Genomic DNA, 14,703 nt, shown 5'->3' with positions numbered 1-14,703 from the left:
AGCTGCAATTTGCAGGTGGGTGGCCATTCTGTAAGGAGAAGCTTAGACAGTGAATGCTGGTCAGCTATTTGTTCACTGAGTGCATCACAGCTAAGCTTGATCCACACGAATGTCACAGAACTGTGGAATAGTACAGAACAGAAAGAGCTATTCAATTAGTCCCTCTTGCCTGCTACTTCCAAATATCCCTGCAAACTTCCCCCCTTCAAGTAATTATCCAATTCCCTTTTGGCCATTATTATTGAATCTACTTCCACCATCCTTACAGACACTGCTTACCCAATCATAAATGCTCACTCCTTAAAAAATGTTTTCCTAATGTCGCCTCTGGTTCTTGCTTTAAACCTGAGTCCTCTTGCTTCTGACATTCCGCCACTGGAATCGGTCCCTCCTTATTGAAACAAAACCCTTCCTGATTTTGAAAACCGCCATCAAATCTATCCTTAACCTTCTCTGCTTTAGTTTTTCCGCAGAGACTCAAATCTTTCATTGCTGGTACCATTCTAAAAACTCTCCTGTCTAAGAACTTGGCAACCTTCCGAAAGTGTGGAGTTCAGAAACGGCCACAACACTCCAGCTGGGGCCTGACCAGTGCTTTACAAAAATTCCGAACAACCTTCATGGATGTTTGTTTATTTCAGCAAGCGTCAATGTTTTATTCGATTTCAATAGGAAATATAGACGTTTCCTTATCAATTCATCTCCGACAGAGTTTCAGTTAGCTGACTGGTTTAAGCCAAGTTGCTCTAGGTAGGACCATAAGATGAAGTTTGTTATTAGTGGCTGAATTCTGCAGTGACATTGATGTTAGACCTCAATATGGGCACATCTTTTCATTCTATCTGAGACCATAAAGAACCTTGAAACTAGTTAAATTAAACGCATCACCAAAAACAATATGGGCTGGATATTAAAAGGGGTGGAGTATTGCATGGGAAATTCAGGTGTTTTAACTCCACAACCTGCATCTTTTGTGGTTGTCAGGTTCCTCACCCAGAAGCCAGCCTGATTAACAGCCTCGCTTCCAGGTTGAGTGGGGAGGACTCTGAAGCGAGGCCACGGGAACGGCCAGGTCAGATTCGTGGTTGTTGTGGGGTGGGGTAACGGGGCAGTACTCATCCATGACCTGAGGTCGGGGAGCTGATTCACAATGAAGGGGATCTATCTCTGTCCCTATGCACCTCTGTGTGAGGGACATATGATGGAATGGGGACACTTAGTTAGCAAGCCGGGGGATGGGGGTGGAAATCGTTACTGCTCCTCCTGGTCCACTAGCAGTGCTGTAAAGGCAATTACCTTGTCCCTGAAGCTGCCCTCATCTCCTTTCAGCTGTGTAGTTTCCTGAGCCCAACCAAGCCAACATGCCTCCTGGGAGTGATTTGACTGGGACCCCACACCCAACAAGTTCTGACTCTGTTAAACCTGGTATTGGCATGTTTGAGGCAGGATTGGGTTGAGTTTCACATTTTCAATAATGGATATGGCTCCAACCCATCCATTTTTGGGTGTTAAAACTCACCCTTATGAGTCACTAGAGGGTCATTGCTTGTTTTCTTTCTCGTCTTTAGCTAAAATCAATTTTAAGCTTTGATTGTTACCCAGTTGATGGTCTAACTCAATCCAGAATACACAGAATACCCTGACACTTTCCTAGTCGGTATAATTGACTGATAGCAGACAGTGAATTAATCTACTGAGCACATAAAGTGTTCCAGCAAGGGGCTCTGCTCAGGTAATTTAAAAGCTAATTTGTAATAAATTACTTCAATTGACTTTGACTGGGCCTCTCTGGAAACACAAGAGATGCCTTTACTGTTTATACTTTTCTGTTTATACTTTTACTTTGGATGGCCTTAATAATCCAACATGTTCAACATGTATCTTCACATTAACCCCTCAACTTAGTGGTCACCTAGTTATGCAAATCAAAGCCAACATTAATTGAGAATTTATACCCTAAAACAGACCAATGCACTTGACTTAAGGTCTTAAGTCTCTGAATTTTACAGATATTCAAAAAGAAACATGCTGTATTTGATATTGTTTGCTTCTAAGTGAAGCGGCCAGAATTCATTTTCCTCAGTTTGGCAGGCAAATTGTCCTCCATCCGTGTCCCTATGGGCTGCAGGCCATGTTCCCTATGTGGCAGATCTCCTGTTGACTGAGTAATGGATTCCGAATTGACTTTGAAACTCTTCAGCGGGAGTCTTTCCTCAACACCAAAATTGCTGGGGTTAGAACTTAACCTCTGCAGTTTTAGAGGGAGATCTCCAGTGCTGCAAGTTTTTTCGCCTATATCGGCAGTCATCCTCAGAACTTTCCTCTGCTGTTCCTCTTTGCTGGTGCTCATTTTCTGAAGTTTGGCTGGTAATTTGCTGCCCCTTTCCTCTAGAGTATCAATACAATTCAAGGAGAAGATTCTCTCTCTTCTGTTCTTGCTGTTGCTGATGCAGGGCGTGGCACAGAGCGATGTAAGCGACAGCTTCTCATCTTGTTCCTTTACACTATAGGGAGAAGTGGGGACCTCAAATGTGGAGTGGAATTGGGAATAATCTACACGGAAAAAGCCTTCTTCTAGTGACATGACTGGAAGGAACCTATGACCCCAAAGAACTTCATCTTCTGTGTACGAGGTCCTCGCTTGACACGTCATTCCTGCAAAACAGAATAACAGAATTAAAGCTTTCTAAATAGATATAGTTTACAAAATTAGATCACTTTTCCAATTATAATAATTAGAGAAAAATGCTAATATAAAATGCATTGGCAAATCACAAGTGTCAAGATAATTATTGTAGTTGACCGAAAGTGCCCATTATTGCTCCCATTATGAGAACAAATTTCTGATAGAAATATAAGATTTTTCACATGATTAAGAACAGTTAATTCTTCATACATGATAGATGATCAGAAACAGCTCTAGCCTTATAAATACATGTTTTAATTTGCCACAAAATGCCATGCTTTAACTACAATTCTGCTCAAGTTAAATATTTTACAAATTATGGTTAAGACGACTGATGAGAGACTTGGAAGAACGTGGACTATATTCAATGGAACACAGAAGCTTGAATAAATCCTAGAGGAATGGTCAAAATAATGAAGGGATTTGAGAGAGTAAACAGTAAACAGATGACTTCTGCCTGCAGATAAATCAGTAACAATGGAGCATAAACTCAGGATTAGTACTAAAAGCATAAAAGGGAGAATAAAACCAAACTTTTACAGCATTGAATAGAATATGGAATGCATTATCACAATAAACTATTGAACCAATTCAATCACAATATTTATGAGGAAATTGGGTAGATGCTTGAAGGAGGAAATAGGTTCAGGGAAAGAGCAGAAAAGACAAGTTTCTTTCTACTTATTAGCAAACATTTACTTCTTGTTCATAATTAACATCAAGGAAGGTGTGCTTATCAATGCTATTTATTGGTTTGTGGCACTAATATGGGATTGGACCATAATTTCATATATCCTATAAAGTGAGCTCCCAATTTGGGTGAGGCTACTGAAGGGAAATAAATCTTAGGGTGAGGGTCAGAGGTTGAATTAAACCAACCATTCCTTGGTTAATTATACAATTGAATCCAGTAGTTGCTGAAGATACACCTGCCAAAGTGAAATTCTTCTACTTATGAAGCAATTTTCATCCTGGAAGATATGAAGGAGTTTAATAAATCATCTATGTATCGGGTATCAGTCAGCACACAATAGTTACACTCTTGCCTGAGTCAGAAGTTCGTGAATTCAAGACATGAGCACACAACTATAGACTGACAATCTACTATAGTACTGAGGCAGTGTGGCACTGTCGGATGATGGTCTTTTGGATGGAACAACAACAATCTGCCCTTATATTGCAGCTTCAATTTAGTAAAACATCCCAAGACATTTAACAGGAGCATTATCAAACAAAATTTGACAAGGTCAGATTTGTTCTCTCAGGTGGATGCAAAAGATCCCACGACACTGTTTCAAAAGAGAGCATGCAAGTTTTCCCCAGTGTCCCAACCAATACTTATCTCTCAACCAACATCATAAAAAAACCTAGATTATCTTGTTGAAAGCTAAAAACTGCGGATGCTGGAAATCCAAAACAAAAATAAAAATACCTGGAAAAACTCAGCATGTCTGACAGCATCTACGGAAAGGAACACAGTTAACGTTTCGAGTCCGTATGACTCTTCAGCCGAATATCTGGTCATTATCTTACTGCTGTTTGTGGAATCTTGCCTGTCCTCTAATTGGTTGCTGCATTTTGGACACACAATAGTGACTACACTTCAAAGTATTTAGCTGTATGGTGCTTTGAAATGTCCTGAGGTCATGAAGGGCTTTATATAAATAACTTTATTTTGAAAAGGAAAAAATAAGCTGGGAAAGGGGGAAAATGAATGCAGTGCTGAAAAGCAGATTGAGAGTCATTCCCTAGTATAGCTGCACAGAACATTGATGTCTCAGACATCATTTCAAGTTCTGTTGACAGATTAACTTGTCAATCGCCTTTTCAGATGCTGCCTGCCATGCATTTGTTTTCTGTTTGTATTGAGGAACATTATCATTCCAGTGTGAGTACAGTATGAGTCAAAGCTCTTTAAAAATGCACGATGAATTAGATATTTACAGACTCTTTTCATAAAGTGTTTAACATGGATATCAGTAACTATTTATAAGCTTTCCATTTGTACATAAAGCCCTAACAGCGCTGTGGGCATACCTACACCACATGGACTGTAGCGGTTCAATGAGGCAGCTCACCACCACCACCTTCTCATGGGCAATAAATTCCAGTCCAGCCAGCGAAGCCCACAACCCATGAATTATTTTTTTTTAAAAATGCACAGAGTCGTTGTAACAACAGAAGAATGAGCAAAATCAAAAAGAAAGCCCCTGAATTCTGTAATAAAGACAGAAAATACTGGAAATAAACAGCAGATCTGCCTTATTTGAAAAAGAAAAAGGGCAAAATAATGATTCTGGCATAATCCTTCATTGGAATCTCCATTCTAATCTGATTTGAGATCTGTCTTTATTTCAGACTTCATTGCAGTTCATTGATCCTTTAACAAGCCTGACCTTTGCTTGTTCAAAAATAGGAAGCAAATTTGAAATACTTTAAATGAAACATAATCAGCTGGGAAAATCACAGCTACTATTAAACTCGAGACTAATCGATTAGGATTCCTCAAACATTTAAATTGATCTGCACCCTTCTCTAATTCCACTAACACTGTTCTACATTCAAAAAATTCAACCTATTACCGACCAGGAAATTGCTTGAGAAAAATATCCTTGTTTGTAAATAGAATCATAGGGCAGGATTTTCCTTTCAGGTTTCTGAACCCCGCAGTCTGGCTGAAGTATGGTCAGAAACCCGCATTGTGTTGGAAATGGTGATTCATTGTTATTTTCCTTGGAGCATCCAATTAATGGCAAGGGGGAAGGCTCACTATCCAATTAATGGCCAGGGGGAAAGCTCGCCATCAATTAAGGGAGGTGGATGGGGTCTTGAATTTGCAGGCCAACTTGAAAGCAGCAGGTTGCAATGGAGAGAGGGTAAGTAAAGGAGGGGGGTGTTTCCAAATGGAAGTGCCCTTTCTCCACTAATTGTTAAAGTTTAAATTTTAAAAATGGGTTTTGCAGGCAGGCCATCACTGTGTTGTGTGTGTTTATGTGTGTGTGTGTGCTCGTGTAGGTGTGTGTGAGTGTGCGTGTGCATGCAGCAGTGGTGGGGTGCAAGGTGGGGTAAGGGTGGGTTTGGGGGGGTGCCTGCAGCTTCTGCAATGCCCAGGCAGGCAGGGTCTATAGGACCTCGGTCTGTCACTAGAAGGCCACTGAAAGGCACCTGAACTGGTCACTGCAGCCAGTGGGAACTTCTATTAAATCTCCCATTAATTTTCTCTACTCAAGGGGAAAAATTCCAGCTTTTATAGTCTCCCTGCATAATTGAAATCTCGCATCTCTGGTCATTCTAGTAAATCTTCCCTGCACCATCCCCAAGTCCTCGACAGCTGCGAAAGTGTAGAGACCAGAATGGGACACATTCCGCCAACTGAGGTCTAACCTGTGATATATAAAGGTTTAACACAACTTTCATGCCTTCTCTTAGAGTCACCCAGAGCCAAATATTTTGGCAATATTCACTTTAGTGGAGGACAAGGGAGATGCAAGCACACATGATGCATGAGTTATATGTGAGGCACTTGAAAGTTCTATTGGACATATGCTGCCAAAAGGATTAAAATAAACCATAGAAAAAAAACTCTTATGTTGGTAAAATTTTAATGTATTTCCTATTCATGGAAAAATCTATTGTTAACGATCCAGAGGAGAGCTTTGAACTGAAACAAAATGATGCTAGCATTGCAATCAGCCAGATTTTGAACAAGGGTTATAATAAAAATTGGTGCAATGTTAACACTGCAATCAAAATTAATGACAGCAGGAGCATCCAAAACCAAATTAAAATCCGAGTAATTAAAACAGCTTCAACCTGCCCTGACTTCATTATAGAACATCCTTGCTAAAATACTGTAGCAGATCCAGATTGGATCTCCTGAGCTATAAGTAATTGCCCCCTTTTCTTTCAACTCAAATCTGAACTTAATTCTCCTCCTGGTCGAGACCTCCATATATTGATTTGCATGTATCTATGCATCTTCTTTAATGCCACCTGACACTGCTCCCTTCCTTCTGCTGAACCAGGGGAAGTTCTATCACTGCAGTCTCCCCCATAAGCTGCATCAGTGCCAATTTACAGTCAGCAGCTGCCTCACTGTCTGGATGTGAGAGCTTTCACACCAGCTGTGAGAGGCAGCACTCTACTGCGACCAGTGAAATGGCAAATAATTGATGAAGCCAGTCCAGCGAGTATGAGGACGTGCAAATGATCAAACTGTCTGCAGCAATAACCACCTCACCTCATTACCGCTAAAAGAAGCATGTTTGCTGTTCACTGGTCATAACATGGACACCAGGAAAGTCCATGGGTCTGATTCAGATTACTTAGCAACTGAGTTACGAGGAAAGATAAAACAATCTTTTGCTCTTCAGCCTTGAAAGAAGGTGAACGATAGGGAATCTTGTAGAGCTATATGAGATACTAAACAGAATTGAAACTTGAGTTTTGTTGAAAAAAGAGACATGCTATCAAAGCTTTTCATCTTGCACTCATCAGGATAGCTCGCAAGAAATTACCAACTTTAATGGGGGAACAACAATTTATACTGCATGGGCAGAGTTCTCCGGTCAACAAGCAGGTGTGGGGCCCACTTGCTGATGCATAAAATGATACACGGTGACATCAGGCAGGCATCCCACTGTCACCGCGCATCATTTAGATTTTCAGTTCAGTGGGTGCGCAGCTAAGTCGGCTGTGTGCCCGATGAACTTTCAAAGCCCTATTAAGGCCATTTAATTAGTAATTAATTCAATTAGCTGAGCTGGCCGTCCAACCTTAAGGTTGGCAGACAGGCGAAGACCCCAGGCGGCCTTTGCATTTTTCATGAAGCCTCATCCACAGGCGGGTTGAGATTTCATGAAGTGTTTTAAAACTCAATAAAAATTTTTAAAATAATTCTTTCACATGTCTCAGCTCATGTGACAGTGTCACATGAGGGGAAATGTTTTAAAAGTTTTTATTTCCCTTTATTAAAATTTACACATGTCAAACCGATCTCCCTGAGGCACTTCTGTGCCTCAGGGAGATCTCTGCACTCTTTTGCACACATGAGAACGACTTAGGGAATCCCCGACACCCGCACAGGGAGCGTACAGCGCTGCCAGGCAAGCATCATGCTGGGCGGGCAACGTAAAATGGCAGTCAGTTGATTGGGGGCGCCGATCGGGTTCACTCTCGTCCCCGCACAACTCCCACGATGGGGGGAAAATTCAGCCCCATGAGAAGAGAGCGCTGAATGGTTGGCAAGTGGACTCTGACTAGTGGAGGCATTACTAAGGAGAATGCAACATGGAACAGTTAAGTGCCCAGGTTGACTCTGATTGGTCAAGACATTGTTCTGGGGAATGAACCAGGGAATGACTGTTCCCTAAACTTTTGTTTAGTTGAAGAAGGTGCAAAATGTGAACATGTCCCTTCTGTCTGCAAAGGACAGAGACCTGTATGTAAACATATGTGGCTTCTAGCAAACAAGAGTGTGTCACATTGCGACGCCGGCTGACAATCTAAAATTGGTTTTCAGCTTAATTCTTTACACAATCAGGATTGTTTAGCAGGTGTTGTCCAATTGTGGAATCACATCTAACGTTGGACACTATGGGCAGGATTTTCCAGCCCTGTCAGCGGTGGGCATCGTTGCAGGCAGGACAGGAAAATTTTGAGAGTGGCCCACCAGTGGCGGGGTCGAAAAATCCCGACTATGTTTTGAGTTTTGTAAGCACGGGCTGGTTGGGTATGGTCAGTACTTTGCCTGTTGTGAGCAGCTGAAGGGACATGCTGTTTGATATGATCCACCGATCATTGGGACATACGGTGTCACGCTGGCACTGAAATTCACATACCACATTACTCATCTGTGTGATAGGCGGAACATCTTTTTGGCTTGACGGCAGCATCCTGTTAGTGGAGAATGCCACTTGTGTTGCTACTGCAAAGTAATAACATGCAATGGCTAGCTTCACCTGTTGCTCAAACGTTTGAGTTATCTTACCCTCACAGGGTAATCTGAGATAGATTGGGCACTTTTCAGTCCCAAAAGTGGTGGGCGTACGCCTATTCATAAGTTTGCATGATATACAGCAAGTTTTGATCCGATCAGGGTAGGCACTATCCCAATTTGATCGTCCCTATTTCAGCATCAATTTTGGACGGTGAGCAAATGGCTCAGGCCCTATATTCGAGGTTGCCAATACTAGCACAGCGAGGAAAGGGAGCTAGATTGACTGCTCCATTTCAAAGATGAATTTGAATGCAGAATGGAACACATTAAGGTGTGTAAGGAAATTCTTACATGCAGTTGTGGATGCAAACACAGCAACCATATCATCTAAGCACCGGAAATATACAAGAGATAGGAGATTAGGTGCCATTCCATCAAAGATGCATTCTCGTGGAAACCGACAAAGACGTTTGCGAGTGCTGGACCTAGAGGGGATCCTATGGCAACACCAACTATTTCACCATATATGGTGTCATTAAAACTGAACTCAACCTCATGAATTGCTGAATTCATAAGTTCATTGAATACAGACTCAGAAATTGGAAGTGCATCAAGATCACCATGATATAATGACATGATACAAATGTCTATGGCTTCATTAGTACATAGGTGAATAGGCTAGCAATATCGAACAAGCACATGAACAAGGCATTGCTATCGATTTGCAAGTCCTATATGGTCTTCGCCGAGGTGAAGGGGTCCTTCACTGCATATAAGGAAAAATGGTTGTAACAACTTGCTCAACCATTTGGCCAAATCATGTTGTGCAGAAACAGCCATAGATAAGATAAGGGTGAACACGACGTCACTTTTGTGTGTCTGGGGCAGCCCATACAAAGGCGGATGCAGTGAGCCATGGAGACAAACCTTATCATAAATACCACCTGGCAGCTCATTACCCTCTCGCAAGTCTGGCAAGCGTTTTTGTAACTTGCTTTCAAGCAGGGCTGTGCGGTCATGCTTAGCAGCAGGTCCAATGGGTACGAATTTGGACTCATCATTAAGAATGGTGTGAATTTTGTTGATATAGTCACAATTGTTGAGGATGACTCGCGTTACATGTGAAAATTGGCGAAGTGGTTTGGAATCCTGCTATATGTGTGTGTAGATCGGCTAGGCACGCTTTTAGGAATTCACCTTCTGTGGACACTGGTTTGTGGCAGGACAGCTGGAAATAGAGAAATTCGAACTCAACAAATACCTCTTCCCATTTGATATGGGGTGAAGGCACATCAAAACTAAAGCCATGTGCAAGAACAAACTCCTCGCTTTCAGAGAATTCATGGGCAGTGAGATTCACCACATGTTTGGTGGTGGCGCTAATTGTGTCACTTAACCTAGTTTACAGTGCAGACATGTTTCAAGTGGGTATTTATAGTGCAGAGTGAGGTCATCTATTGAGGCAACATAGCGGCACAAGCCGACCAAATCGAAAAAAATGAAAGGTATTTTCTCACCTCAGAGCAAGGGCAAGGTAGGGCATGGCATAAATTTGTGACCCTACTACCAACCTGTGAATTGAAACTGTAAACCTGTGTTACCTTAAGTTAACTGATGAATGCAGAACAAGGTGATACAAGTATAAATTTGGTAAAAGGCAAGTTCGAGATTAATGTCAGGAAGCACCTATTCACACAATGAAAATGAAAATCAGGAGTGATGTGTAACAGGCAGCTGATCGACATTGTTTATACTATCTCCAAATGTTAAGATTACTTTCAAAGAGTGATCTATACCTGGAATGGTTTTGTGAACAGGGCAGTGAATGCATTAACTGTAGAATCGCTCACCAGCCATTTCAATTCTGCCAGGGACTTCCCAGTTACAAAATGAAAAGAAAAACAAATGCAGACAGGGATAGAATTGATCTGACTTTTGTTATTTGAAGTTTGCAGTTTATGAAATTGTGTTGTTAATCATGAGGAAAAGTATGGATAAGTTTATTCCATTCGCTTCCACCATATTACGTTGTTTAGCCTACAATGAAATGATCAGTCTATAATGTGCTGCTGATCAGACTACATTGTACAAATTATAACACAGATCAACAACAACAACTTAAATTTATATAGCACCTTTAATGCAGTAAACAACTCAATGCATTTCACAGGAGCGTTATCAAACAGGATTTGACACCAAGCTACATTCAAAAATATTAGAGGCTTTAAGGAGCATCCTAAAGGAGCAATGAAAGGTAGAAAGAGTGAGAGGTTTAGTGAGAGAGTTTCAGAGCTTGGGGCCTTGGCAGCTGAAGGTAGGCCACCAATCAGTAGGCAATACTCTAAAAATGTGATAACTAGCAGCACAATAACGCTGAGTAAGTTGGAAAAGCAGCTTGTGAATGACCCTTCCAACAGCAAACCATTGAACCCTCAAGTGTTTATCATTTCAACTTGGAAACTTTCTATAAACAAATATAGTTTCTCCCAAAAAATATAACAACTGGATCTTGCTGGAACAGGGCCTCTTATGGCATTTCTCATTAGTTAAACATTTCTCTGTGCACTTCAGCTGATCAGATGTTTGTACTATAATTTGCTGGAAGTCAAGATCAACACACTTCTGGCACCTTGGTGAAAGGAGTAACCAACAGTCTGCTTTTTTTAACATTTGTTCCTGGGGTGTGAGCATCTTTGGCAGGGCCCATGAAAAGGTTTTTCTTTAATTCACCCATGGGATGTGGGCATCGCTGGGTAGGCCAGCATTTATTGCCCATCCCTAATTGCCCATGAGAAGGTGGTGGTGAGCTGCCTTCTTAAACAGCTGCAGTACATGTAGTGTAGGTACACCCACAGTGCTGTTAGGGAGGGGGTTCCAGCTGGTGGTGAGCTGCCTGCTTGAACCACAGCAGTCCATGTGGCATAGGTGCACCCACAGTGCTGTTAGGGAGGGAGTTCCAGGTGGTGGTGAGTTGCCTCCTTGAACCACAGCAGTCCATCTGGTGTAGTAGATGCACAGTGCTGTTTGGAAGGCAGCTCCAAGGTTTTGACCTAGCGACAGTGAAGGAACGGTGACATAGTTCCAAGTGATGGTGGTGTTCCCAAGAGTCTACTGCCCTTGTCCTTCAAGGTGGTAGAGATCGCGGATTTGGAAGGTACTATTGAAGGAGCATTGGCAAGTTGCTGCAGTGTATCTTCTAGGTGGTACAAACTGGTGCCACTGTACCTTGATGGTGGGGGTGAATATTTAGAGTGGCCTGGTGTTGAGCTTCTTCAGTGTTGTTGGAGCTACACTCATCCAGGCAAGTGGAAAGTATTCCATGGCACTCCTGACTTGTGCCTTGTAGATGACAAACAAGCTTTGGGGAACGAGGAGATGAATGACTCCCTGCAGAATTCCCAACCTCTGACTAATGGATTGAGAAAGAAACAGAAGAACAATGGAGAAGAAGGGTGGTTGGGAATCAAATCAGAAAGTGAAATAGAAAGGGAAAGATTAAGAGAGAGGAAAAGATGAGGAAGGAAAAAAATAAGAAAAACATTAAATATTTATAATATGGTTTTGAAAAAATCTCAAACAACAATTGACAACATACAAGAACAAGGTTGAACAGTTTCAATTGTTCTCTTTTTAGACCAAAAGATGGGATGGTATTTTATTAATAATTACCATGCTGTTGAAAAGGTATTTATGCTGTAAAAATCTAACCCTAACTTTCTGTAGCAATTTTAATGGACAATTAATGTGTAGAATCAGCAATTCCTTAAAAATTATGGAGGGACTAAGGGCAAGAAGCAGTTTTTGTGAAGCTAACAGTGGAACAATGTAAACCAGCCATAAATGTCAACTATGGCTCAGGAAATAGCACTCTCACCTGAGTCACAAGGCTCTGGGTCCAAGTCCCACTCCAGAGCTTGAGCAAAAAAACAAAGGTTGACACTCCAATGCAGTACTGAGGGAGTGCTACACTGTCAGTGGTGCTATCTTTCAGATGAAATATTAAAATTGTGGCTCATCTGCCTGCTCAAATAACCCATGGCACTATGTTGAAGAAGAGTAGGGGAGTTATCCCCAGTGTCCAGGTCAATACTTATCCCTCAACACACAAACAAAAAACTTATCTGGCCATTTATTGCATTGCTGTTTGTGGGAGTTTGCTGCGCTCAAATTGGCTACTGCATTTCCTTCATTAGAACAGTAATTCAAAAGTACTTCACCAGCTGTAAAGAACTTTAGGATATCTGGTCATTGTGAAAACCCTACATAAAGAGACTACCTCTCTTCTATTTTTACTTAGTTCTGTTGAAGGACTCGAAACATTAACTGTGCTCCTCTCTGCACATACTGCCAGACCTGCTGAGATTTTCCAGGTATTTTTGTTTTTGTTTTGGATTTCCAGCACCCGCAGTTTTTTGCTTTTATATAAATGGAAGTATATTTTTTTCTTAATCCCCTGAATTTTCTGGCTGATTTGCACATTAAAACAATCTGCCTGAATAAAACTAAAAGAACACCGAGTGATGGAAGTTTGCATCTAAATCCTGTCCAGTCTGATGGGATTCTTATGATCCTTAGCCAGAGTAACTTCGAGGAGCTTGGTAAGATCAGCATGACCAAGTGCCTGTTGCAACTAGGGCCAGGCGGGCGTGTTCGGTGACGTGAACCTCATTTTAATACATCTGCACATCATTATTCGGCCAGCCTGCCAGAATCGTTCCCACTACCCTCACCGTCTGCCCATGTTGGCAACAAAACACGTTGATATTTTTCACCAAAGCCTATATAAGGCATGCGCTTGGCGGGCTGCACTTCACTTGGGGCTTCAAGGTTTGTTTACCTACCTTGCTCCATTCAGCTTGCAATCATCAGCACCAGGTTTCACAGACAGAACCATATCACTTTTAGTGGGCCTCACAGATCAGCCATATGTGGGTGGCTTTTCAATGGCTGCAGGACTAGGGCTTGCTTGGAGAAGAGGGAGAAGTGGCCTCAGGCAAGGGAAGAGGCTGCAGGACGAGGGCTGTACTGGGGAAGGAGGGTATCCCACGGTGTGTGTGGGGGCACATGTTGATCTGTGCAAGTGGCCTCAAGATGGTGATGCCTGAGGAGGCAGTCTCCAGAGGAGATGAGGCCAGATGGACATGTGAGGGTATGTGTGTGAGAATGGGTGGTGATGTCCCTTGAGCTGGCAGTGAGTGAGATGCTAGTGAATGTGTGATGGGCTTGAGTGTGTGAGTTTAGAGTGATAAGATGGTTGCCATACCCTGGCTGCACGGATGCGATCATTCATCTGCATGGAATGGCCAACCTCTTCTGTACAGAATTGGCACTGATCACCACTGCCAACGCCTACCAAGCTGGAACGGTAATGTTGCTGCCCCTCCTGTGGCCAGAGCTGGGGTAAGGGACATCACAGTGGGCCTCCACGGAGTCAAAAAGGCACTCGAGGGCTGCAGTCTTCTTGCCTTTTGGGGCCATGTCTTCTTTGCTGCAGTCCTGGGGTGGAAGTACTGAGCACTGCTGTACTATAAATGTGCTGCCTTGAGTGATGAAGTGGCCAGGTGAATTAGAGCCCGCCCACGATCGAAATAGAGTGTATCCCAGGTATGCATAATTAATGCGGCAGGTTTGGGACAATACGGCATGAAAGCTGCCATTGTGTCCAGAAGATAAAACATTGTTTCTCCCCCTGCTACCGCACTTAGTGCAGATCTGGGATGATTCCACCCACAGCCATCGCCATGTTACTGACTCTGTTAGCCAACTCATTTCCCAATAAAAAATCTATCCCTTCCTTAGGTAAACTAGGAACAATTCCCTCCATAACAATTCTGTTTACTAAGTCACTTTGTAAATTAGCTTTACGCAAGGAAACAGGTTCATAAGTTCCATTTACACCCACTATTAATACTTTTACCTGCTCGAACTGCCTAGAACACAAACTGTATCATCAACCAATGACTGATCTGCACCAGTATCTCTCAAAATATTAATTGGTTTACTTATTTTGTTGGAGGAGTGAGGGAACACTTTTCCCTGCAGGATAAAACATTTAGAACCTCCAGTAGCCTGGCTTGCA

The 14,703-nt window shown here is 42.2% G+C and overlaps 1 protein-coding gene across 1 annotated transcript in view; it reads right to left on the bottom strand.

Moving 5' to 3' along the window:
• Positions 1 to 2,050: 2,050 nt before the first annotated feature.
• Positions 2,051 to 14,703, bottom strand: part of LOC121269062 (G protein-activated inward rectifier potassium channel 1-like) — a 78,222-nt gene continuing 65,569 nt past the window's right edge. Inside the window, exon 3 of the mRNA XM_041173492.1 lies at positions 2,051 to 2,655. Coding sequence (XP_041029426.1) covers positions 2,051 to 2,655 — 605 coding nt within the window. The remainder of the gene's footprint in view (positions 2,656 to 14,703) is intronic.

This window comes from Carcharodon carcharias, chromosome 23 (genome assembly GCF_017639515.1).
Source record: "Carcharodon carcharias isolate sCarCar2 chromosome 23, sCarCar2.pri, whole genome shotgun sequence".
Taxonomy (NCBI): domain Eukaryota; kingdom Metazoa; phylum Chordata; class Chondrichthyes; order Lamniformes; family Lamnidae; genus Carcharodon; species Carcharodon carcharias.
Note: the sequence above shows the minus strand (reverse complement) of the source record. Positions and strands in the feature narration are given on the sequence as shown.